Source organism: Schistocerca gregaria, chromosome 2 (assembly GCF_023897955.1).
Source record: "Schistocerca gregaria isolate iqSchGreg1 chromosome 2, iqSchGreg1.2, whole genome shotgun sequence".
NCBI lineage: Eukaryota > Metazoa > Arthropoda > Insecta > Orthoptera > Acrididae > Schistocerca > Schistocerca gregaria.
In genome coordinates, this window is record NC_064921.1 from 329,557,219 (window position 1) to 329,584,942 (window position 27,724).

The 27,724-nt window shown below is 42.0% G+C and overlaps 1 protein-coding gene across 3 annotated transcripts in view; it reads right to left on the reverse strand.

The window, feature by feature from the left end:
* LOC126336982 (ATP-binding cassette sub-family A member 7-like) overlaps positions 1 to 27,724 on the reverse strand; it is a 585,480-nt gene that overhangs the window by 261,290 nt on the left and 296,466 nt on the right. For all 3 annotated transcript variants that reach the window (XR_007565029.1, XM_050001219.1, XM_050001217.1), the window contains exons 24-28: positions 26,144 to 26,358; positions 18,578 to 18,614; positions 16,919 to 17,109; positions 16,763 to 16,835; positions 10,765 to 10,866 (exon numbers count right to left, since the gene is read on the reverse strand). Coding sequence is in view for 2 of the 3 variants with exons in the window: in XM_050001219.1 (XP_049857176.1) it covers positions 10,765 to 10,866; positions 16,763 to 16,835; positions 16,919 to 17,109; positions 18,578 to 18,614; positions 26,144 to 26,358 (618 nt within the window). In the remaining variant the exon portion in view is untranslated. The remainder of the gene's footprint in view (positions 1 to 10,764; positions 10,867 to 16,762; positions 16,836 to 16,918; positions 17,110 to 18,577; positions 18,615 to 26,143; positions 26,359 to 27,724) is intronic.

The following is a 27,724-nucleotide window of genomic DNA, read 5'->3' on the forward strand; positions in this document are numbered from 1 at the left end:
AACAGCAACACTTTCATGTGAATAGCAAAACTCCATGAATCATGAGAAGGGAAGTTTCTATTCACCATATAGCGGAGATGCTGAGTCGCAGATAGGCACAACAAAAATATTTTCACACTTAAAGCTTTCAGCCAATGGCCTTTGTCAACAACAGACACACATACACACACAAATACACTCACGTAAATGAAATTTACACAAACGACTGTAGTCTCAGGCAACTGAAACCACAATGTGAGCAGCAGCACCAGTGCATGATGGGAGTGGCGACTGGGTGGGGGTAAGGAGGAGGGATAGTATGGTGGGGATAGCAGACAGTGAAGAGCTGCAGGTTAGGTGGAGGGCAGGGGTGAGGGGGGAGGAAGGGTGGGGGGGGGGGTGAAAACTCCGGAGCAGCATCCATAGGTGTCATTGACCTGGGAGTGTGCTCCAGCGAGATGGGTCCCGGAGAAGGCGGCGTCGCGACTGGGGTCGGTTCGAGAGTACTTGGAAGCGGCAGCGACAGCGGCTGCATCAACACGGATGGTAGATCGGAAGCAGCGACAGGACTGGCGTCTCGGGCTGGTGGAGGCGAAGGATGGGGCGGTGGCAACAGCGTGGCCACCACTCGTGGGCGTATATGGTCGTAATGGCGAACAACCGTGCCGTCGCCCGTACGGATTTCACAAAGCCGGCGGCGGCGAAGAGCCTTGACCACCCCTGGAATCCATTTAGGGCGAGATCCATACCCTCGTGCCCACACGTCGGCGCCCACCGAGTATTTTCCCGCACTAGGGGACACAGTACAAGGCCTGACAGGGTGAAGCAGGTGCAGTAGAGTGCGCGGTTGGCGGCCATGCAAGAGTTCAGCAGGGCTGCGATCACCCAGAGGCGTGAAGCGATAAGAACTCAGAAATTGCAGCAGGGCGTCATCTGTGGAAAAATCACAAAGGAATTTTTTCATCTGGCATTTGAAAGTGCGGACAAGGCACTCGACCTCCCCATTCGATTGCGGATGGAAGGGAGGTGCGGTAACATGATGAATCCCTTGTCCAGTACAAAAATCACGGAAGGCCTGTGAAGAGAACTGAGGGCCATTGTCCGTGACGATCGTGGATGGAAAACCTTCTAGCGCAAAGATTTTGGACAAAGCCAGTGTCGTTGCCGCAGTGGTGGGCGACGGACATCTAACAACAAACGGAAACTTTGAGAAGGCGTCAATCAACAGTAGCCAATAAGTACCGAGGAAGGGGCCAGCAAAGTCGGCGTGCACCCGTTCCCATGGCTGAGCTGGATCAGGCCACGGAGAGGACATTGTACGAGGTGCCGCCAGTTGTTGAGCACACTGGCCACATGCAGCAACCATATGGGCGATGTCCGAATCAATACCGGGCCAATAAACGTGTCTGCGGGCCAGGGACTTAGTCCGAGAAATACCCCAATGGCCTCCGTGCAACAGTTTGAGAACATCTTTGCGAAGAGAGGCTGGCACCACGACCCGTGGAGATGCGCCATCCATGGCCAGAAGAACAACACCATCACGAACAGACAGACGAAGGCGCAAGGCATGGTAGTTGCGAAGGGGATCCGATGCCCGGCCCTTGGTCCTTTCCAGCCTACCTCGTTGAACAAAACCGATCACCCGACACAGGACCGGGTCCCGTGCAGTAGCTGACGCGACCTGCGAACCTGTAAGTGGAAAGCCCTCGACCGCACGACGTTCTTCCTCATCAATGTGGAAACAGAGGAGTTCATCACGATCGAAAACAGGGTCGGGGCCCATCGGCAATCACGACAATGCATCAGTGTTGGCGTGCTGGGCCGTGGGGCGATAGTGAATCTCATAATGAAAACGAGACAAGTATAAGGCCCAACGTTGCAGGCGGTGAGCTGCATTATCTGGAAGTGATGCCGAGGGGCTGAACAGAGAGACCAGCGGTTTGTGGTCGGTGATGAGGTGAAACTTACACTCCTGGAAATTGAAATAAGAACACCGTGAATTCATTGTCCCAGGAAGGGGAAACTTTATTGACACATTCCTGGGGTCAGATACATCACGTGATCACACTGACAGAACCACAGGCACATAGACACAGGCAACAGAGCATGCACAATGTCGGCACTAGTACAGAGTATATCCACCTTTCGCAGCAATGCAGGCTGCTATTCTCCCATGGAGACGATCGTAGAGATGCTGGATGTAGTCCTGTGGAACGGCTTGCCATGCCATTTCCACCTGGCGCCTCAGTTGGACCAGCATTCGTGCTGGACGTGCAGACCGCAAGAGACGACGCTTCATCCAGTCCCAAACATACTCAATGGGGGACAGATCCGGAGATCTTGCTGGCCAGAGTAGTTGACTTACACCTTCTAGAGCACGTTGGGTGGCACGGGATACATGTGGACGTGCATTGTTCTGTTGGAACAGCAAGTTCCCTTGCCGGTATAGGAATGGTAGAACGATGGGTTCGATGACGGTTTGGATGTACCGTGCACTATTCAGTGTCCCCTCGACGATCACCAGAGGTGTACGGCCAGTGTAGGAGATCGCTCCCCACACCATGATGCCGGGTGTTGGCCCTGTGTGCCTCGGTCGTATGCAGTCCTGATTGTGGCGCTCACCTGCACGGCGCCAAACACGCATACGACCATCATTGGCACCAAGGCAGAAGCGACTCTCATCGCTGAAGACGACACGTCTCCATTCGTCCCTCCATTCACGCCTGTCGCGACACCACTGGAAGCGGGCTGCACGATGTTGGGGCGTGAGCGGAAGTCGGCCTAACGGTGTGCGGGACCGTAGCCCAGCTTCATGGAGACGGTTGCGAATGGTCCTCTCCGATACCCCAGGAGCACCAGTGTCCCTAATTTGGTGGGAAGTGGCGGTGCGGTCCCCTACGGCACTGTGTAGGATCCTACGGTCTTGGCGTGCATCCGTGCGTCGCTGCGGTCCGGTCCCAGGTCGATGGGCACGTGCACCTTCCGCCGACCACTGGCGACAACATCGATGCACTGTGGAGACCTCACGCCCCACGTGTTGAGCAATTCGGCGGAACGTCCACCCGGCCTCCCGCATGCCCACTATACGCCCTCGCTCAAAGTCCGTCAACTGCACATACAGTTCACGTCCACGCTGTCACGGCATGCTACCAGTGTTAAAGACTGCGATGGAGCTCCGTATGCCACGGCAAACTGGCTGACACTGACGGCGGCGGTGCACAAATGCTGCGCAGCTAGCGCCATTCGACGGCCAACACCGCGGTTCCTGGTGTGTCCGCTGTGCCGTGCATGTGATCATTGCTTGTACAGCCCTCTCGCAGTGTCCGGAGCAAGTATGGTGGGTCTGACACACCGGTGTCAATGTGTTCTTTTTTCCATTTCCAGGAGTGTAGAACCATACAAAAAAACGCTGAACTTTTTTAGAGCATAAATGATAGCGAGCGCCTCCTTTTCGATTTGAGAGTAACGCCGTTGCGCCTCGTTGAGAGTCTTGGAAGCATAGGCGATGGGTCGTTCCGACCCATCCTCATACCCATGGGCGAGAACAGCCCCTAGGCCATACTGTGACGCGTCAGTCGCCAGAACCAAGTGCTGACCCGGACGGAATGTGGCAAGACAAGGCGCCGACTGCAAATGAGCCTTCAGGCGGACAAAAGCTTGCTCACACCCGTCGGACCAACAGAAGGGGACGTTTTTGCGTAACAGCTGATGCAGAGGATAAGCTACCGCCACTGAGGATGGAATGAATTTGTGATAATAAGCAATCTTGCCTAGAAACGCCTGAAGTTCTTTGACCGTAGACGGCCGGGGTAGAGCGTTAATGGCCGCAACGTGCTGACGGAGAGGGCGTATACCCTCACGGGACAAGTGGAAACCATGATACTCAATGGAGGGTTGGAAGAACTGTGACTTGTCCAGATTGCACCTCAACCCAGCCAAATACAAAACCCAAAACAGTGAACGTAAATTGCAAAGGTGCTCCTCAGTGGAGGCCCCCGTGACAACAATGTCATCCAGATAGTTTATGCAGCCGGGAACGGAAGCTGTGAGCTGTTCCAAAAACCGCTGAAAAATGGCCGGCGCACTAGCGATGCCAAATGGTAACCGCTGGTACTGATACAACCTACAAGGAGTGTTGATGACGAGAAATTCTTTGGAAGAAGCATCCAACGGCAACTGATGGTACGCCTCTGATAAGTCAAGTTTGGAAAAGAACTGGCCCCCAGCGAGCTTGGTAAATAACACCTCAGGACGAGGAAGAGGATAAGTGTCAATGAGGCTCTGAGTGTTGACAGTGGCTTTAAAATCACCACACAATCGTAGACTCCCATTTGGTTTAGAAACCACCACGATCGGTGATGCCCATTCGCTGGAGGTAACCAGAAGGAGAATCCCTGAAGCTGTTAACCTGTCTAGCTCAGCCTTGACAGGTGCACGCAACGCCACCGGAATAGGGCGTGCCCGGAAAAACTTAGGGCGAGACGTAGGTTTAAGAGTAATGTGGGCTGCAAAATCCTTGGCACAACCCATACCAGCAGAGAACACGGACGAAAATTCACAACACAATCCATCCGGCTGTTGACACGGAATGTTCTCAGATATGAGGTGCACATCATCATCAATGGAGAACCCGAACAACTGGAAAGCATCATAACCGAACAGGTTTTCAGTGCCCGCATGATCCACCACATAAAACGTGAGGGGCCGAACAACAGACTTGTAGGCAGTGGAAGCATCAAACTGGCCCATGATAGGAATTTTCTGCTGATTATAAGTCCTCAGATTGCGCGTAACTGGAGACAAAGGAGGGGAGCCCAACGCCAAATACGTGCGAGAATTAATGAGAGTTACTGCAGAGCCAGTGTCCACTTGCATGCGGATGTCTTTATTCAGAACACGAACAGTAACAAACAACTTATTTGTTTGAGAAAGCACACAGTGAACATCCATGTCCGACGCCTCGTCCTCGTCGACAGGAACTTTATGGGACTGACACACAGAAGCAATGTGGCCTTTTTTCCTACATGAATTACACGTGGCCCAACGTTTTGGACACGCTGCCCTGTCGTGCTGTACGAAACAACGGGGGCAAGAAGGAAGCGCGGAACAAACCGGCTTCTGTGGTTGCTGGTTTCGCTGCGAGCATTGCGGCCCAACGCGACGTTGTTTACGCGAATGAACCGCCACCACATCTTCGTTCTCCTGTGCAACAGGCAAATTGTCCTTGCCGAGAGTTGACTGTACAGCGCCTACATCACACCACGCGTCTATTTGCGCGCCAGCAGCGTGAGACACTTCAAAGGATTGAGCGATGCTTAGAACTTCCGACAACGACGGGTTTGGCAGTTGTAGGGCACGTTGCCGAACTTCTTTATCAGGAGCAAGCCGTAGAATAGCATCCCTAACCATTGAATCAGCATAAGACTCGTGATGAGTGTCCGTGACAAACTGACATTTCCTACTCAGACCGTGTAGTTCCGCCGCCCAAGCCCAGTAAGATTGATGGGGCTGTTTACGACACTGGTAGAACGCCACGCAGGCGGCAACAACGTGGGTGTTTTTTCGATAATAGGCAGACAATAAGTCACACATTTCTTGGAAGGACAGGGAGGCTGGTTCCCGCAGAGGGGCTAACTGAGATAGCAGCTGATAGACTCGAGGGGAAATCCAAGATAGAAATAACGACTTACACATAGGAGCGTCGACAACGCCGAAAGCCAAGAAGTGTTGCCGCAAACGCTTCTCATAATCCTCCCAGTCTTCAGCGGCCTCGTCATAAGGAGGGAATGGAGGCGGAGAAGAGGGAGACAGACGATGAGTAAGCGACGTCGACAACTCCTGAATCGCTGCCGTCAGCTGTGTTTGTTGAGCCTGAGTAGTAGCCGTCAGCTGTGTTTGTTGTTCAATGAGCACTTGCATAAGCTGTTCCATGTCTGCCCCGTCACGAACACGCAAATCCACAACGCAGTGAAAATATCCCGACCTCGTCGCCAAAAAGTGTTATAACCTTTAATCACAATAATTGCGTGGATATTCACACTCTCTCTTAGAAACAATAGCTGATCACATGATTACAACTCAGTCTCTCGTATTCGACTGCCGTGCCGTGACATGCGGCCGGCGCCATTCGTAGCTAGGTGGCGCTCCCGCGCTCAGCCGATTTGCGGAGCGCCTCTATCGCCATTTGTGCGTACTGTCGTGGCGGCACTGTTAAATGTCGTGGCACTATCACAACAGCAAGGTTCAATATTGGTCTTTGGTTGAGTCTGATTGGTACAGCTGGAGGCAAAAAAGCGTTTTCACTGTTGGGACTAGGAGAAGGAGAGAAGGTCTTTAACAAGTCCTGCATGACTGAATTTGGGAGTGGGACAAAAGGTGAGGCCTTTGGAAAGGATCGATATTTCTGTGGGACTAAGGCTTCAGGGCCCACAGCTCGTGGTCTCGCAGTAGTGTTCTCGCTTCCCTAGCACGGGGTCCCGGATTCAATTCCCGCCGGGGTCAGGGATTTTTCCTGCCTCGAGATGACTGTGTGTTATTGTGTCAGCATCATCATTTATCACCATTACGGTTGGAGGAAGGCAATGGCAAACCACATCCAATAGGATCTTGCCTAGTAAGGCGGCGCAGGTCTCCCGCGTCACTCCCCTATGCTCTGTAAAGAAGTATGGGACTCATCATCATCATCAAGGCTTCTGGAGGAAAGGTTCATGACTATGTTGTGGGTCTGTTTAGGTTCTGGATTCTATGTTGTGATCAGAAGAAGTTTTGGAGGGTGGGGTAAGTGTAGTAGGTCTGCGAGACAGGGTTTGTCAGCTATGAGGGGGTGTGGGGGAGGTTTGGAGGTTGTTGCAGAGGTGGTGGACAGTGCTACTCCAAGGTGGGAGTAGAAAGTGAGCAGGATGGAGAGCTTTTTGAGGCAATGTTGCTTAACGTCCTGCAGGGCAAACGATTCAATGTGTGTTATGGATTACAGGAATTTGGGATTGCAAAGCAGGAGAATATTGTGGATGGAGAGAAGGTACTGCAAGGAGATTTGGGCTTGGTTGATAAGGTTTTGCAGGACTATGTTGGTGAGTGCTAAGAATTAGCGGAATTTGAACAGGTGGAGGTAGTTGTGGGAGGAGGGGTGGCAGCCAGAGATGGGTAATTTGATGGTAAGGTGATTAGGGGCGATTCCATGAGCCAAGGAACAATGCAGGAACAGTATGAGGGATTTGGATCTGGCTAGCAATAAGGAGACTTTTCTGTATTGATGCACCTGGAAGGAGCAAGGATCCACAGTGGTGGAAAAATGCAAAAAATTAAGTAAATAATGTAGAATAACATCCAACAAATTTCGCAAAAATACACCCAAATACGTGTGAAAATATACGAAAAGGATGAAATGGATGCAAAAGGGGGAAACAAGATGAAATCTGCGGGAGTCGACAAAAGCGAAATGTGAAAAATCACTAAAACTGGCAAGAAGTCACAACTGGGATAGAACAGAGAAAGTGTCACGGCTGAGGAGAGGTTCGTAGGATGAGATACAATATCGCATGGCACCAGAAAGGTGTGGGAGCAACCATGCAAAAATATGGGGAATGGTGCAGGGAATGTCACCAATTTTAAAGTGCAGGATTAATTATATCAGCGGGCGTAATGTGGAACACAAGATGCTGTACCAACAATCAACATGGTCTTGTAACCGTCTGTTGTGCACGGCCGAGACGGTTAATACAGTGGAGCTCATAAGTAGAGCATGTAGTGCAGTTTGTAAGGTGACAAGAGAAACATTCTATTTCTCTCTTTTGCACTACTCCCCCCCCCCCCCCCCCTCCCATCATCTACACCATCTCTCCCATGCCCTCCACCCGCCTAACCTGCAGCACTTCACTATCCACCATACTATCCCTCCCCCTCCCCGCCCCAGCCTCCTCCTTCTCCTCCTTACCCCTCACCAAGTTGTCACACTCCCATCATGCACTGCTGCTCGCAGTGTAGTTTCAGTTGCCTGAGACTGCAGTTGTGTGTGTGTGTGTGTGTGTGTGTGTGTGTGTGTGTGTGTGTGTGTGTGTTGCGGAGTGTGTGTGTGAGGGGGAGAGATAGAGATAGATAGATAGAGAGAGAGAGAGAGAGAGAGAGAGAGAGAGAGAGAGAGAGAGAGAGTAATGTTAACAAAGGCTACTGGCCTAAAGAATTAAGTGTGAAATTCTTTTTGTTGTGCTTACCTGTGGCTCAGCATCTTCGATATATTGTGAGTAGCAACTTTCCTTCTCATAATATTGTTACATTCCATCCTGGATTTTCCATTGTTTGAAAACTGTATGATTTGTGTTATATGAAAGTGCTGTTTATCTCTTTGTGTAGCCACAACTTTTGTCACCATTAAAATTTAGTATCTCTTCTGTTTTTAGTATTTTCATTTCAAATTTCATCTTTGTACTGGACTCCATTATTAATTCTGCACATTCTTTCAGCAAATACATCCTATTCACCTTTCTAATTTTCCTTTTTACTATGCTAAAATCTCTATAACATAGAAGATAAGAGTGCTTAACTGAAATCTTCCCTATGCCAAAAGCATTCAACAAAATCTCACAATTGCATGGTTTTTATTTTGGCCTCCACAAGGATCACAGAACCAGTGAAGGTGTTTGACATGTTGTCCAAATCAAAAATAAATGAAGATATTTCATCAGGGTTTCTTCGAGCTATTCTTTCTTGGTAGAGGTAAAACCTGCCTCATCCACTCCGTATGTCATGCACATTAAAGACACTTTCTGAAAGCAGACTGAAGTAAAACATGTCTCATATTGGTATATGAGGCATTTGCACATTATGCATAAAATCAAACGAAAGGCCTGCAATGGTATAATCTCTTCCTGTTTCCTCTTTAACTGCACGGATAATTACACCTTAATTTTGAATCGGTACTAAATTTCAGATTAGAGCTCACCTGCAGTCATAACAATGATGTTTTGGTTGAACTCTATCTTCTTTCCAATTATTATACACTTCATTTTTAACTCGTCTGCCTTTTATGGCTGTATGCTTCAGAAACCCAACTACATTCTTCCTTTTCATCATTATTTCCTGATATTTGTCAGGAGTATTGTCACTGTATGACATGTTAGCACCAATAACAGTAGAAATCAAATAAACCAAAGAGTAAGAGGGAATATAGCTTATTCTCTATGTTTAAAACACTGCTGACAACATGGCATTTTGAGAAAGGTCATATCTTTAGTACATGTGGTGTTTCTCTTTCATTTAGGTGATACAATGGCTGCTAAACAACACAGCAACTGCCAGAACACATGGCATTTCTCTACATAATGATTGGCTTATATGTTAAAAGCCAAAAGACACAGGTAACTCAATTTTGTCAAAAAATTGACATGTGGGTTTCTGTTAATTTTGATCACTAACATAAAAAATGGCAATTATGTCATGTAGAAGAATTGTGCACACCACAAAGTGCTGGTGTGCTTCAATCATAGCACATTATGTGCTTCACACTTACTGGGGCAGTTAAGGAGAAGAGGAGAGAAGAGGACTGTTATAAACCTTGCAGTTCCAGAGTGCTACCTTGCTATTAACCACTGATTGCAATATTTCAATAACAGTTTTGCTTTTACTTCAAACCAATGAGATAATGTTCTAATGGAATCAACTGAGATAAAATTAGTTCATGACCTTGCAAACAGAGACATATGATTTTCTTTGTATTTTGCACGAGCTGGCACTGTTTTTTATGCTACACAATGAATTGTTGCCATAAGAAAGACATGTGCTGCAGTAAGCTCTGATTTTAGTCACTGGTAAGTGATTAATGTGTATTTCATTCTATGGTCTTAGTTTAAGTTGTGTAGCATTCACAGCCTCACTTACAGAAGTTGCCTTCTATTTTCTAGGGTAGCAGGGGAGGGGGAGGGTGGGGGGAGGACTGTCTGTTGAAATATTGGATACTGGCTATCTTTGACATAAGATGCACTTGCACTCTTGTGAACTTTTCAGACTTCTTGTTATCTCGTTGGGTCATATGTACAATTTTGTTCATAGTCCCTAAGAAGACTAAAGCTATCAGCCATCTATGAGTAGCTGTGGCTTTGCCAATTTCAAAGACTCAACCTCAATCCAATCATCTGGCACAGTCCTACCACTATTGCTGGGCACCACAGTTTGAAAGTACTGTAAATCATTCTATGCATCCGTTGGGTTGATAAGTTTCAACAAAGCTATTTTTCCATTATTTTGAAGAAGCACTTACAGCAGTTCTGTCAAGCTACCAGCAATACTAATTGTCCATTCAAGTATCTTAATCCATTATCCTACATTTCACCTCACAGTATAGCTGTTGGAACATTACACAAATGATGCATCTAAATGCATTTCATTTGCGCAATCTATCAGCAGTAAGGATATTTTCACACATAATATTACGAAGTTAATAATTCTTTAATACAAAAATAATGATCATACAATGCAGTCTTTCATCTTTGGCGATCATCAGATGATTATGTCTCTAGCATTAAAAGACAATATGAAAGACACCAAAACATACCTTTGACCATGGGCTCAAGTCCACATAACAAAAATCATCAGGCAAAATACACAGAGATATACCAGAATATGAACTGCCAGTCGTATTGTATGATGAAATACCACACATTTATGCATACTGTACTGACTAATAAATATTATGAACAAATTTTAATAATGAGAGTTTTCGTTCATGTGCACATTATTTGCACATTACCCAAAAAATTATTAAATATATTTTCAAATACAAATGTGACGTACCTTGTTCATTACCTGCCGATATTGTTGACTGCTCAGTAATTGTTACTGTGGGCTCACTCAAATCTTTATGTTTCTTATAATGGACTTTCGCTCTTTTAAAACCTGCAATCATATTCAAATCTTTGACTGTGCAGACTACAGAAATAAATGCTACAAAAATGAAGGTTACAGAAAGTCGATTTCTTATCATCATTTCATTAGAGGCAAGTAAATAGTGACAGCACTGGCTGTGATTCTGTGTGCGAAGAGGGGGCTTCTATCATATATATGGCCCAAAAATGATTTTCCTGGATTGACGGATTATTCTGACATCTACTTGTAACAGGTTCTCATTTTACCCGGAATACAAGTGAGACTTGATGCTGGCTTTAAAGTTATCAATGCCCAATTTTGGAAAACAGATTACTGAAAAATAATTATTGCACAATTCAGTGCATAAAATTGTAATTGAAAGTGCTTCATACAGTGCGAGAAATGCCAAGAAAAGAGTTAGGGAAATACCAGAAAGTCATTCATCATGTTAGACAAGATAAACAGATCAGGCTGAAGAAAAATTAAAATGGTATTGGTGCTATCATTTTAATGCACAAATTACTTGGACAAATGATTCTTGTCTGAGTAAAACTAGCCTTTAAAGGGTGGCTTGAAATTGACAGTGGAGTATCATGGTCCAATTGCACATGATATGTCCTAGCCTTCCTTCAATTTGAGGAAATGTTAGGATAGACAAAGCTTAGGCTTACGAAATAACATCAGTGATCTGCACTGATAGTATTATTACAAATAACAGTTTGAAAATGCAAATAAGAAGTGTTTAGATCTAGGGATTTCTAATCATTCAGCTCTGCTTATGTACCTCCTAAATGTGGAAAGCTTAAGCCTCTCAAAATGTATATAATAATAAATTTCTGCAAAAGTAATACACGTTTTCTGCAGTAAACTAAGTGTTGTACAGGGTGTTTCAAAAATGACCGGTATATTTGAAACGGCAATACAAACTAAACGAGCAGCGATAGAAATACACCGTTTGTTGCAATATGCTTGGGACAACAGTACATTTTCAGGCAGACAAACTTTCGAAATTACAGTAGTTACAATTATCAACAACAGATGGCGCTGTGGTCTGGGAAACTCTATAGTACGATACTTACCACATATCCACCATGCGTAGCAACAATATGGCGTAGTCTCTGAATGAAATTACCTGAAACCTTTGACAACATGTCTGGCGGAATGGCTTCACATGCAGATGAGATGTACTGCTTCAGCTGTTCAATTGTTTCTGAATTCTGGCAGTACACCTGGTCTTTCAAGTGTCCCCACAGAAAGAAGTCACAGGGGTTCATGTCTGGCGAATAGGGAGGCCAATCCACGCCGCCTCCTGTATGTTTCGGATAGCCCAAAGCAATCACACGATCATCGAAATATTCATTCAGGAAATTAAAGACGTCGGCCGTGCTATGTGGCCGGGCACCATCTTGCATAAACCACGAGGTGTTCGCAGTGTCGTCTAAGGCAGTTTGTACTGCCACAAATTCACGAAGAATGTCCAGATAGCGTGATGCAGTAATCGTTTCGGATCTGAAAAATGGGCCAATGATTCCTTTGGAAGAAACGGCGGTCCAGACCAGTACTTTTTGAGGATGCAGGGACGATGGGACTGCAACATGGGGCTTTTCGGTTCCCCATATGTGCCAGTTCTGTTTACTGATGAAGCCGTCCAGGTAAAAATAAGCTTTGTCAGTAAACCAAATGCTGCCCACATGCATATCACCGTCATCAATCCTGTGCACTATATCGCTAGCAAATGTCTCTCGTGCAGCAATGGTAGCGGCGCTGAGGGGTTGCCGCGTTTGAATTTTGTATGGATAGAGGTGTAAACTCTGGCGCATGAGACGATACGTGGACGTTGGCGTCATTTGGACCGCAGCTGCAACACGGCGAACGGAAACCCGAGGCCGCTGTTGGATCACCTGCTGCACTAGCTGCGCGTTGCCCTCTGTGGTTGCCGTACGCAGTCGCCCTACCTTTCCAGCACGTTCATCCGTCACGTTCCCAGGGCGTTGAAATTTTTCAAACAGATCCTTTATTGTATCGCTTTTCGGTCCTTTGGTTACATTAAACCTCCATTGGAAACTTCGTCTTGTTGCAACAACACTGTGTTCTAGGCGGTGGAATTCCAACACCAGAAAAATCCTCTGTTCTAAGGAATAAACCATGTTGTCCACAGCACACTTGCACGTTGTGAACAGCACATGCTTACAGCAGAAAGACGACGTACAGAATGGCGCACCCACAGACTGTGTTGTCTTCTATATCTTTCACATCACTTGCAGGGCATATCTGTTGTTGAAAATTGTAACTACTGTAATTTCGAAAGTTTGTCCGCCTGAAAATGTACTGTTGTCCCAAGCATATTGCAACAAACGGTGTATTTCTTTCGCTGCTGGTTTAGTTTTTATTGCCGTTTCAAATATACCGGTCATTTTTGAAACACCCTGTATGTTGGCCTGTAGACCAGAACTTGGCAAAAGGAAGTAAGCAATAATCTTAAATAGATTACAAAAGGAATAAAAATCGCTAGGGCCAGGAAGAGGCAGGTCTACAATGAGCCAAAACCAAATAGAAACCCTGATTTTATTATGTATGTTAACAACTATAAAGCTGTATTCAGAAAATTTGTACCACCAGCTAAAAAAATGGGGAATAATAACATTCATCTTCAAAAATATAAATTATAGAAAAGTATTTTGATCATTTCTTTATCCAGGGTTAGGAGTCAATGTTAAAAGTCAAGAGATTTTGAAAGCTATATTGTAGTAAACCCTACCCAAATGTCCAGATATTTCAATGGATTTTTCTTAAATGTAGCAAGATCAGCCAATCAAGAAAGGCTAATTTCGTAAGCTCCTAACAGAACTGGGACACTTTTTAAAGGAAGTGAAAAAAATTGTCCTAAGATATGTTGAAAATGATATACTTTTTTTAAACAACAAAGCCTTAACTAGGTGATATGATACACCCACATCTATAACCAAAGGTGTGTATGGTATCATATCACAACCACTATTGATTATTATAAACTAATCATTTGAAAAGGGATCTTTCCAAATGTACTGTAATGCCCTGACATAATACCATTATCCACAAAAAGGATGGACAAAAGATACGAAGAATAACTGTCCTCTCCCTTTTCTGCTGAAAAGATTGCAGAAAAAAAATCAAAAATTTCTTATTACAAATAACACCCCTTCAGTTTCCACAAATTACAGATACATGGAATCTGGGATACTGCTTTACAGTAGGTCAACTCTTACTTAACAGACAGAAAACAAAAAAGTAACATTAACTACAAATTCAAGCAATTAAAAACAAACTACCAAACAGTTTCCCAAGGAATCCCAAAAGGTTCAATATTTGATCCCTAACTGTTCCTCTTCTATGTACACGTTCTACCACTTGCTATTGATGTTCACTCATTTTTATTTGCCAATGATACATCAGTTCTAGTGGAAAATGAGCTATCTGATAGAAATGTACTAAGTGTCAAAAATATTATTTCATGTAGGTTCTGCCTTTCACGCAAAAACACTGTTTTTTCTCTTGTTACCCAAACATGTTTTTGCACCTCTGTGCCATCATCAATGGGTTTTGTTTATTGAAAATGTGAGTTTACGTTACATGGTTTTGCAGGATCATCTGTCTGTCAACCTGCACTGACAGCTTGTCATGTTTTGTTATGACTGATCCTCCTCCTTTTGCGTTCTGAGGGTACTGCACACAAATATTGATGTACTTTGTGTTATTTCAGTTTTACAAACACCTTTCCACTTCGCATAATGTGTAAGCACAGTACTGTGTGTCCTAACCGTGTCAGCTGACGGGGATAGAACACACAACAATATAGTGCTGCTGTATGAAAGGAAGCCACAACAATGGTCACTGTGCTGACAGTTGCTCGTGCTTAGTAGTTCAGTCTTGTTTGAAAAAAGCCTACTTCTTGACTCAAGACACATGACATAGCTATACAATCCTGCACAGCCAAGTGAACAGTAGATCTGTCCTCTTTGGGCATAAGTTATATGGGCAATTGAGAACCGGCATGGCATTAAAATGGCAACCGTATCAATCTCGTATTCACATGACAGTGATGAGATCCTGACAAATGCAAATGGTGAAATGTAAATGTAGCAATTTGAGGTAAGGGAACGTGGTCTAGAAATGACAGAGTTGAAAGTTATAAGTGAAAATTGTTCTGATGTCTCTGACAGTGGAATATATTTACCACTACTGTTGTTGCTAAGGTTGTAGGGTACACAACTTTCAGAGATGATAGTATGGACTAAAACAAGAAAAACTTGTGCAGTTGACATGGATTCTCAAATGCATACCTTAAGAACTACAGTCACTTCTTCATCTTTGCTACTGTGAATATATATTAAAGACATTACTTCTTAACCATTTCTTCTATCCTTCTATATCACAAATTACAGTAGTTTTTGAAGAGAAATAATTAGTTATCTGAACAGGAAAAAAAACTGTAAATGGCTTGCATGCAGCCACATACGTATTTTTTCATCTTATATCCTCCTCCTCCTCTCTCTCTCTCTCTCTCTCTCTCTCTCTCTCTCTCTCTCTCTGTGTGTGTGTGTGTGTATGTGTGTGTGTGTGTGTGTGTGTGTGTTTCACATTATAATACTTATTGTGATCTACAGGACATGTAACTAACTAGCAGGATACAAAACACACCTATGCAACTTAACAGAAACCTAGACTATCTTTAGTGCATGCTCAAAAAATGTATCTCTGCTATGTCTCTCAGATGTACTACAATCTCATTTGGGAGTACAGAGAGGTATAAAACTGCGAAGTTGGCTGTTGACATGGAATCTGCATGCTTGAAAGACTCACATGATTGCTGCTCATATATTTGCCACAATCGTACAAATGTAGTTCCTTATGCCACATAAGATCATGAACTACATAAGACTGCCATGTCAACATGCCCCAGACAGTAAAAACTATATAGAGCACAACCCAAACTACAAAAAATTCAGGGAAACATCGGTACTCACAAGATGAATGAATGCTTATATCCTGTACTCCACATATTATACTAAGTTTTCTGAAGTCTGTATGATACTATCACACTGATTGTGAGTCACATCTGGCAACAAACTTTCTAAAAGTGATACATAATGAGGAGATGTAAAATACAAATATTTCAAATGAAACATGAATTTAATGAATGTCCAGTGGCCTGTAAAACAAATTACAAGCATTTTCAGTGGTGATAAACCAACCAGTTCCAGAATTCAGCACAGGACTTGTGGTACAATGCACACCAGTATAATAATATCACGGGGAATATTATCTGAGGAGTTACTTATTGTTTTTCGAAAACTAAAGGTTCTCAAAATAGTACATAAAAGTAAAGAAGAGTGGAAAATTTGTTTTGACATAACCACATGTTTACACTATCAGTTCTGATGTACTAGATGCGACCTCCATAAAGACACTCAGAACAGTGATTGGTGAGGTGTTCATGCTGCTCGAGATCCTTTCCTGTGTATCAGTTCAGCTACAACCACCATTCACTTCCTACCATGCCTCCCTTCATCAGCAGATAGCACTGAGTTTAGTGCATTATTTACTTTTCCATGTGAAAGCATATGTGACACGTGAAGCTAGAAATTGCTTGTGGTGCCTTACCACTCAACTTTGAATACTCCATAAACAGTAATTTCTCACACAACATAGAACAAAACTTTGCACAATTAAAAACAAAAAAAAGTAGAATGGCAACAACAGTGTCATTGTACAGAACACTGTATATTAGGCTAAGGTTCGTAGGCATCTCAAACAAGTGAATATAAGTCCAAAGTAGCACATCACCTTGTGACTCATACTGCTACTCTCACAACCATCATGCCAATTGTGCATAGAGTAGTTTTTGTTCTTCAGTAATGAAGTAAAATATGAAACAAACAGAACTTGCCTTTCATGTACACACTGTCCTCAGGTTCAGTGAATGAATCAGAATCATCATCTGTGCAAACATTCAGAAAAATCTGTAAAATAGAAGTTCAGAATAAATTTTAAAGCAAATTTATTGAAGAACTGTAAGACATTTGATCACAAAAATTCTACATACTTCTTCAAGTGATGTATCTCTTATTCCATAAGAACAGATTTTTAGTTGTTCCGACATTTCGTCCAGACTTCTTAACAATTCTTCAAATTTATCTGTGGCATATCGTTGAGGCAATATATAAACAAAACTTGATCCTAAGCTCTGAACCAAGTGTGCTGACTCTATTTTACTTTTTATGAATTCAGTTATGGCTGTAAGAACACATCAAAAATTTAATTATACAATAAAAACTGGAAGGTATAAGAAAATAAAACAAAAGAAATCAGTGTGGAAGGATTACATGTTACTATTTTCCACTTTTACACATTGTCACAGGGCAAACTATTCTGCACACTCTATTATTTTGTTTTCACATTAGCATATTTTTTTCAGAACATTTCCCATTATGCCTAATATTTCAGTGTAAAAAATCTGTGGAACCCAATTTCAGATGTGTCTAGAAAGTAATAAAATACATTTTTCAAGGTAAGAAGCTAATCTTATTATTACAACCAATGTGAAGATTGTCTTAGGGGTGTACAGCAGACTTTCAGATTATTAAAACTAAGCACTGCATAAACATTTAACAATAATTATCAGGCATTAATATGATTATCATGCAGCTTCAAAGGAAGTATCTTAGGAGAAAAAATGGGAAATTAGTCACACACCCAATTATTCACTTACTGGTAGCCAACACTAAGCTGTTTCTATGAACTCTCTTCTTACTTTCATTGTAAATATATTGTCTGATATGATCAAGGAGGCACCTTATAACACTGTGTGTACCAGTACACCAATATTATACATCAACACAAGGAAATGTAACATTATGCAAGATGCTGGAAAGATCTGACGACGTTCTTAAGAAACTGGTAAGGGTTTCAAGGAACATGTTATCCATGTCAAAACCAGTAACAGTTTAACTGGTACATCTGTATGTAAAGAGCAATTGTTAATCCTAAGCCACAATGTGAAAAAGTGCACTGACAGGTCACTTTCATACAGATGCAGCTCACATAATATTTAACACAGTTAAAATTATGGGAACAAATGTAAATTTATATTATTTATGTAGAGGGGAAGGGGGTGGATTGCAACTGCGGACATACTGTTTTAAGGTGTAATATTGCCAATAATGCCACACAATCTTTTTTTTCCATCCATTATTGAAATGCAGAGTTCTGCAGCAACAAGCTATATCAGTTGTCAGCTAGCACCCTTATAATGGCTCCAATCAGCCACTGCTTTTACAAGTTACATGAGTATCTGGATTCAAGGACTGAAAATTCTTGCTAATAGCCTGATAAGTAATGTTTTTCATCGCAAACAAACCTCTGCTTTTACATTGTGCAGGTAACTTACTACTTAAGAAAACCAGTATAGTAATGCAAGAAAGCAATCGGTAGTGTAAGAAGCACTGAGTTACTATTACTAATGAAGCAGCACCCTACTTATAAGTAGCACTTTGCCTTTTTTTATTATGTTAATATCTGCCTGTGTAAGCACAAATACTGTACAGCAGTGAATTAATGAGAGGATATCAAGAATGTTAATCCTCAAAAGTGGCATATTAAAATTCAAAATATTTTTAAGCTTCCCAGTACTTCCTAGTAATATTCTTTTTTATTCATTTGTAAAATAAGTTGGTATACTATAATCATCAGCATAGATACTTACTTGCATGAGCAACTTCTGTTCCAGCTTCCATAGTTTCCTTAAATAAGATACGAGAGACAAAAAGTCAGAAAAAACAGATGCAATCAAAAGCAATCTCAAAACAATTCTTTAAAACTAAGACAAAATTAAAACAATTATCTGTACATTTCGTGAACAACTGAATAAGAAATAGTATTTAATTAAGTGCTGATAATCTTCTCAAAGTCATCTTCTGAAGACTTGAAGCCAATGGAGATCACCACTAAAAACAATTTTTCTAGCAATTTCCAATTGTTTCACCACACAAACCAATTGATTATTTCTTGAACATAGCAAAAATAAAAATTTGCGTCACAGTACCCTGCCTTTAATGAAGACAGCCAGCCTATTGTACCTTCTACCTGATGTCTAGCTATCTTCTTACTGCTCAGTTAACTGATCAGCTGCATATAATGCTCTTTACCTTAGAAGGATCGTTCACACTCTGTACACAATCTCATTTTTTTATAAAAAAAATCTGCTCACCAAATGGGGACATCAGAAAACTCACACACACAGAAAGGTTTAACTTTTTCAAGCTTTTGAAGCAAGTGGTTCCTTCTTCTAGCAGAAGAGTGAAAGGGGAAGGAAGAGGGGTGAAGGAAAAAGACAGGAGAGGTTTAGGGAAAGGTGTACAGTTAAGAAAAGTCACCCAAACCCCAGGTCATGGGAGCCTTACCAGACAGGATGAGGATGCAAGACTTATTGTTGGGAACTGATTGTTGATTGGGGCCTCATTGTTGGTATGTCCTCAACAATCAGTTTTTCCTTCTGATCCCGTCTGGAAAGTCTCCCCTGACCTGGGGATTTGGGTGACTTTTCTGAACTGTACCCCTTTTGCTAAATCTCTCCAGTACTTTTCCTTCACTCCTCTTCCTTGCCCTTTCGCTCTTCTGCTAGAAGAAGGAACCACTGGCTTCAAAAGCTTTTAAAAGTTAAACCTTCCAGCGTGTGTGTTCTCCTGCCGCCACTTGGTGAGCAGATTTTTTATCTATTGATTTACATTAACACAGCACAGTGTAAGCAGCAGAATGGTACAGTATTAATGTTGGGAACAGGTTAAGATGTGTCTGTGTACAGCCAAGCAGATGGAAACAGCCGAGAGGCGGTGTACACAGAGTTGGCTGACTCCCTGCACGTTTGTCTGTCTGAAACGACCCATGATCACACAAACATCCAAAAAGAGCTTGAAATGTTGCGTGATGTTGTTGGTGTCTGTGAGGGTATTTGTTTTAGTATAGCTGTGCTCCCTCTCAACTGCCATTTCCATCACTTGGCTGTATATAAACACCATCTCGGCTTGTTTCTGACATGAGTACTGGGCCATTCTTCTGCTTACAGTATGCTCTGTGAATTACACTGCCTGCAACACATAAGAAACACACTGGAAGTCGTCAGAGAAACTTTTACTCATCAGCACCATCTACCATGGCAACAATCCATTTCCAGACACGTTCATAGAATCTTTTTTCCTCCATTAGAGTCTGTAATCTGTCCCTCCAGTTCGTATGTTTTATTAACATTCACCATGTATATGTGCTCTCCAGCTTGTTAAAGTGTTTATTTGGAAGCTAGCAAATTTTCATTCTCTTCTGTGGGTCTTGGGATGACTCAATGCTTCTACTATCTGGTGAGTGGTCTCATTTATGTTTAAACTGAATACTCAATCAAAATGACATTGATAATTCTGTAGGACGAAGAGAGAAGAAACCATGGAGAAGTTTTGAGTACAGTAACAACCTAATGTCAGTTCATTTGTCATATAAAAGCTATGAAGAGAGAGGAGATTATAGAATTTGCAAACTGCAATTAAATGTTAGATGGAATTAGATAAATATAAAAAATGTCAAGAAATTCAAGTGAAAGAAAAAACTGGATTTGCCAGAATGTAAACAAATAGTTCAAATACCATGCATACTGCTGGGAATGAAACAAAATCATAAATACTGGACTAGCTGATTTTTCAAGAGACATGATGTACAGTATGGCAAGGAAGAAAAATGCACAGCTAAACCCCACAGACACTGTATCAATCCCACCAGTGTGAGTGATCATTAATTGGTATGGAATTATAAGTCTCAAAGCAAAGTTCTTTGCAAATAGTGGCATATTCCACTAGGTGAGGGAAGAGGATATGATGAAATGGAGATATGTGGAAAGAAGATAACAAGAACGTCACAAGCAAATTATGGATATGATATCAGCATATGAGAAATCTAATCACAAACGATAAACAATGGTAAATGATACTAGTCCATGCTGTAGGACCATAACAATAAATTTCAGAGGGAGTTGCCCACCCTCAGAGTACACTCACAGCCCCCACAGCAGTCTTTCCAAACTAATTAAAGGAATTTTAGTATATCCATTAGGGCTTAAATAGAATCTGAGATGCAGTACTTCTAGACTTTGCAGAGTACAAGCTGTCTTAATCATTCCAATTTTCCTACGTATTTTAGAAATTGAAAATATATGTCCATTTCAACTAACGTGTTCTGAAAACAGGAACTCTTTCGACAACTCATGAATCCATTTGATATAAAAATTTATTATGATGAGTAAGTTTGTAGTGTGTGCATTTTTAATGACATGATCAACATGAACATTGAGCTGAGACAGAACTAAACCATTCTATATGATGTGTATGACCACTGAAATCAATTACATACTTAAATAACATACCAACTGCAAACAAAGAAACAGAGTGAGAAGATAGAGACATTGAGCATATTACCTTTTAGTTCATAAATAATTCAGTAATCCCATTCTTTCAAGTTATCTGCAATATACAAAATGGAACACCTTGAATGGCTATAGATAGGACATTCATTTTCACAGGGCATGTACATTAGTACATTCTACAGAAATGATTAGCATTTGAACCAGCAGGTTTAAGGTCAATATCACAGCACAACAACACTTGCCGGCAAAATGTGCCTGTGGCTCTTAATGTTACTATAAACTGAAGATACTGGATCAGTGTGACTTGAGCAGATGTATAGGATGCCTCGCAGACATATATGCAAACCATACCTTCAAATCGGTGAGTTTGAAAGAGAACGCAAGGAAATTGCTACTCGTGGGACGAAGTATTTCAGCAGTGCAACAGGCATCAGCAGAATCATTCGCAGAAGGATACCGAACATGACGAGATGGGACAGGTCAAACCACCTAGACCGGCCCCGAGAAGATCAACACCTTAACCAAATGGTGTTGCAGGACAGATCTGCATCCTCCTTGTCTCTAGCACAGCAGTGGAACAGTGTAACACATCATACATTATTGGAGATGACAGTCCATTGCCATTTATTATGGCATGGGTTACATGCGCGTTGTCCACTTCTCCATCTGCCTTTGATGAATGTACAGAAACATGCTAGATGTCAATTATGTATGGAGTGATATTTCCTATGACAGGATCGGCATCAGATAGTGTTTCTGGATGAATCTAGGTTCTTCTTGTTTGAAAATAGTGGCCATATTTTGGTTCACTGCTGACATGGGCAGTGGCACCACAGCACCACCTCAGTGCCTTATGGTGTGGGGTGATATTGGCTAGAACCGCAAATCACAGTTGGTACATGTCCATGGTAATGTGACCAGTGCCACGTAAATTAATGACACCAGCAACCTGTAGCTATACTATTTCTGCAAAAAACACCAGACGCCATCTTTCAGCATAACAATATGTCACCCTTAATGAACACATGCCTTCTTGGTGTCACAGGAAGTTAGCCTTTTGCCCTAGTCCACCAGATCACTAGACTTGTCATCTGAATGAAATTGAATCACCAGACTTGTTGCCAGTCAAAAATGTGACAGATATAGTGAAATGATGAGTGCAGCACTGTGACCCAAAGCTGAACACCACAGATGGACTCCGGAACCAGGTGAATGCAGCCTAGATGGCTATACCACAGGATGCCATTCACGCCTTACATGCGTCAATGCCATCATGATGGAACAAATTCTCAGAGCTCACGGCAAACCCTGTGCCTACTAGGCAACTGGACACATGCTGAACTGAGGTGACTGAAATGCTAAATTTTTTGGCAGAACATACTAATGTACATGTCCTGAGAACATGAACTTTCTAACTCTAGTTGCACCCATCGTCTATGGGTAGTGTCTTTGATTAGTAATTAAAATGTCATATTTGATTAGTAATTAAAATGTTGTCTTTGATTAGAAATTCAAATGTCCTTGGTCCCTGGTTCGAAACCTGGCACCACTTAAATTTTGATTAAAAATCAGCACTGCCAGCTGAAAACTTCCGTCATAAGAAGTCATCCTAATTGTACCAATGGGCTTGACAAGGAGGGCAGAGGAGTAGACGGAGGTTCAGACACACCATCATCCGCAGAGTGGGTAACTGTCCCTAAAGGTAGGAGAACCAGCAATGATCAATAGCATGATGATGCAGAAGGCAATGGAAACCACTGTACATAATGTTTATCCACAGCACATGTCTCCTGGAATTGAAAAAGTGACATGATGATCTCCCCATTGGCATCTCTGGGAGGGGACTGCCAAGGAGGAGGTGAACATGAGAAAAAGATTGAATAACGAGCAAAAGGATAACAATCTATGAGTTGGAGTGTGGAATGTCAGAAGCTTGAATGTGGTACGGAAGCTAAAAGATCTGAAATGGGAAATGCAATGTCTCAATTAAAATGTAGCAGGAGCCAGTAAAGTGAAATTGAAAGGAGACAAGGATTTCTGGGCAGATGAATATTGGCTAATATCAACAGCAGCAGAAAGTTGTATAATGGGTTAGGATTCATTAAGAATAGGAAGGTAGGGCAGAGAGAGTGTGACTGTGAACCATTCAGTGATAGGGTTGTTCTTATCAGAATCAACAGCAAACTGACACCGACAATGATAGTTCAGGTATACATGACAATGTTGCAAGCTGAAGATGAAGTAATAGAGCTAGTGTACAAGGATACTGAAAGGGTAATACAATAAGTAAAGGGAGATGAAAATCTAATAGTCATGGAGGACTGGAATGCAGTAGAAAACAGGTTTCACAAGAATATGGGCTTGGGACAAGGAATGCGAGAGGAGAAAGACTAACTGAGCTCTGCAATAAATTTCAGCTGGCAATAGTGAATACTCTGTTCAAGAATCACATGAGGAGAATGTATACTTGGAAAAGGCTGGGTAATACTGGAAGATTTAGGTTAGATTTCATCATGGTCGACAGAGATTTCGATATCAGGGACTCAATTGTAAAGCGTACCCAGGAGCAGAAGTAGACTCAGATCACAATGTAGTAGTGATGAGGATTAGGGTGAAGCCTCAGAGATTAGCCAGGAAGAATCAATATGCAAAGAAGTGGGATACAGAAGTACTCAGGAATGATGAGATATGTTTGAAGTTCACTAAGGCTATAGACACAGCAATACGGTATAGCTCAGTAGACAGTACAGTTGAAGAGGAATGAACATCTCTAAAAAGGGCAATCACAGAAGTCGGGTACAAAGAAGGTATCTGCGAAGAAACTGAGGATAACAGAAGAAATACTTCAAATAATCGATGAAAGAAGGAAGGACAAAAATGTTCAGGGAAGTTCAGGAATACAGAAATACAAGTCACTGAGGAATGAAATAAATAGGAAGTGCAGGGAAGCTAAGATGAAATGGCTGCATGAAAAATGTGAAGAAATGGAAAAAGAAACGATTGGCAGTAGGCCTTACTCTGCATATAGGAAAGTCAAAACAACCTTCAGTGAAATTAAACTCAAGGATGGTAACATTAAGAGTGCAACGGGAATTCCACTGTTAAATGCAGAGGAGAGAGCAGATAGGTGGAAATAGCACCTTGAATGATAGAAGATGAAACAAGGGTCGATTTAGAAGAGATGGGGGATCCAGTATTACAATCAGAATTTAAGAGAACTTTGGAGGACTTAAGATCAAATAAGGCAGACGGGATAGATAACATTCCATCAGAATTTCTAAAATCATTCAGGGAAGTGGCAACAAAATGACTATTCATGTTGGTGTGTAGAATGTATGAGTCAGGCAATATACCAACTGACTTTCCAAAAAATATCATCTACAAAATTACGAAGACTGCAAGAGCTGACAAATGTAAAAATTTCGCACAATCAGCTTAACAGCTCATACTTCCAAGTTGCTGACATGAATAACATACAGAAGAATATAAAACAAAATTTAGGATGTGTTAGGTGACAATCAGTTTGGCTTTAGGAAAGGTAAAGGCACCAGAGAGGCAATTCTGATGTGGTTGATAATGGAAGCAACGCTAAAGAAAAATCGAGACCCGTTCATAGGATTTGTCGACCCAGAAAAAGCATTTGACAATGTAAAATGGTGCAAGATTGTTGAAATTATGAGAAAAATAGGGGTAAGCTAGAGGGAGAGATAGTTAATATAAAATATGAACAAGAGGCAAGAGGGAATAATACAAGTGAACAATAAGAACAAAGTGTGTGGATTAAAAAGGATGTAAGGCAGGGATGTAGTCTTTCACCTTTACTGTTCAATCTTTACATCAAAGAAGCAATGTTAGAAATAAAAGGAAGGTTCAGGAGTGGAATTAAAATTCAAGGTGAAAGGATATCAATGAAACGATTTGCTGATGACATTGCTAGCCGGAGAGAAAGTGAAGAAGAATTACATGATCTGCTGAATGGGATGAACAATCTAATGAGTACAGAATATGGATTGAGAGCAAATCAAAGAAAGACGAAAGTAATGAGAATTAGCAGAAATGAGAACAGCGAGAAACTTACATTAGGACTGATGGTCATGAAGTAGAAGAAGTAAAGTAATTCTACTACCTAAGCAGCAAAGAAATCAACGACGCATGGAGCAGGAAGGACATCAAAAGCAGACTAGCACTGGCAAAAAGGGGCACTCCTGACCAACGGAAATCTACTAGTACCAAACATAGACCTTAATTTGAGAAAGAAATTTCTGAGAATGTACATTTGGAGCACAGCATTGTATGGTAGTGAAATATGGACTGTCAGAAAACCAGAACAGAAGAGAAATGAAGCATCTGAGATGTGGTGTTATAGGCGAATGTTGAAAATTATGTGGACTTATAAGGTAAGGAATGAGGAGGTTCTGCGCAGAATTGGAGAGAAAAGGAATATGTGGAAAACACTGGAAAAGGAGAAAGGACAGGATGCTAGAACATCTGTAAAAACATAAGGGAGTGATTTCCATAGTACTAGAGGGACCTTTAAAGGACAAAAACTGTAGAGGAAGGCACAGATTAGAATACAGTCAGCAAATAACTGAGGACTTAGGTTGCCAGTGCTACTCTGAGATGAAGAGGTTGGCACAGGAGAGGAATTCATGGCGGGCCGCATCAAACTAGTCAGAAGACTGAAGACTCAAAAAATAAATAAATAAAATAAAAAACTCATTCAAGGTGTTCTGTTTTTTTCTGAACATGGGTGTAGTATACACTAGTGACCATAACTTATTTCAAAAATATATTTATACATGCGCTGAAATATACTCATGATATTACAAGAAAAATTAATGTACCGTATAATTAAAGAACACTTACCACATCACTGGAATTGTGTGAACCAAAATTATTGCCATGATCTCTTATACTTGAAGAGACAGTTTCCACAGTTAAATAATAACCTTTTCCAAATCTAGATTTCAAGAACAGACTAGATCCACAACAGCGCAGTGTTCCTTCACAAATGATAGCAATGCGATCACCAAGAATATCTGCTTCATCCAGAAAATGTGTTGTCAGAATAATAGTTCGACCTAAAACACAAGACAATAATATCACCAAATCAATAACTTATTACTATAATTAGAATGAGTTGTCTATTCCTCCACTGATTGTTTGCATTTGAAAACTGCCCGAATAAAAACTCATTTAATGCTACTTAAACACAATAGTGGTTAATTGCAATTTATGTTATTAATTAAATTACAAAAGGTAAAAAAAACTGCTTGAAAAAAAAACTGAAGCACTCCCGAGACATATGTGGGTGTCAATGTAGCTTCTTACATGCACACATCATATGTGAGCACGTAAACAATTACAGTTTCAATTCTGTTACAGATAAAACAGCTGCCACGATGTGTTTGTGTTGTTCATGTTTAGTGTTGTTACCAGACTTCATGGAGTACATAAAAGGAGTGAACAACATCAGACGATGATGATGATTTTTCATTTAAGGAGCGCTCAACCACATGGTTATCAGCATCCATACAAATTCCCAATTGTTTCACTGTTCAGTTTCACCATTTTCCAAAATGATGATGAAATGATGAGGATAACACAAACACTAGTCCCCAGGCAGAGAAAATCCCCAACCGTGCAGTGAGTTGGACCTGGAACCCTGTGATCCAGAGGCAGCAATGCTACCCACCATTAGACAATGAGATCAGATGTTGAGTGAGCACTGTGAAGCAGACAGAAAGAACTCACACTCGTATGAGGCAGCATTATTAACACATAACAGAGTTTGGAAGGAGCCTAACTGTGCATCTCCTTTAGTGAGGCTGGTCAAACTGAGCAATATCCAGATATGTGGTGCATACAGATGTGACAATGGCCTGATACTGGACTTCATGGGAATACAAGGGAAGGCATATTAATTGTCAAGGTTCCTGTCAAGCACCACAAGGGAAGATTGGTGCAGTGCGAAACAATCACATCTGAAGTCCTTCACATCTTCTCTTGCCATCTAAGAACAAGTAATGGACTCCCTGCAACATTCACTGTCATCCTGCACCGTTGGTCATGGACTAGCTGCAGTCAGGCTAGGGAATCAGGGTCCTATGCATAGGCTGCCATTGCCATGATAACACCGAAGACTGTGTTTGGAGTGGTGCTGTGACTGGGCAACATGGACTGCTGATGATGGCATCATATTTTGCTTAGCAATGAATTGTGGCTCTGCACAACACCAAACAATCATCGTCAATGAGTACGGAAGCAAACTGGCAAGAGATCAGATTATCCCAATGTTTTGGAGTTTCATAGTGATGTTAGTCCAGGTGTAATGGTGTGGCAAGCCATTGAGTATGACTTCAGGTCATGGTCGGTAATGATTGAGGGAACTCTGATAGCACAATGGTACGTCAGAGAGATCCTGTCCCCTCATGTGTTACCTCTCAT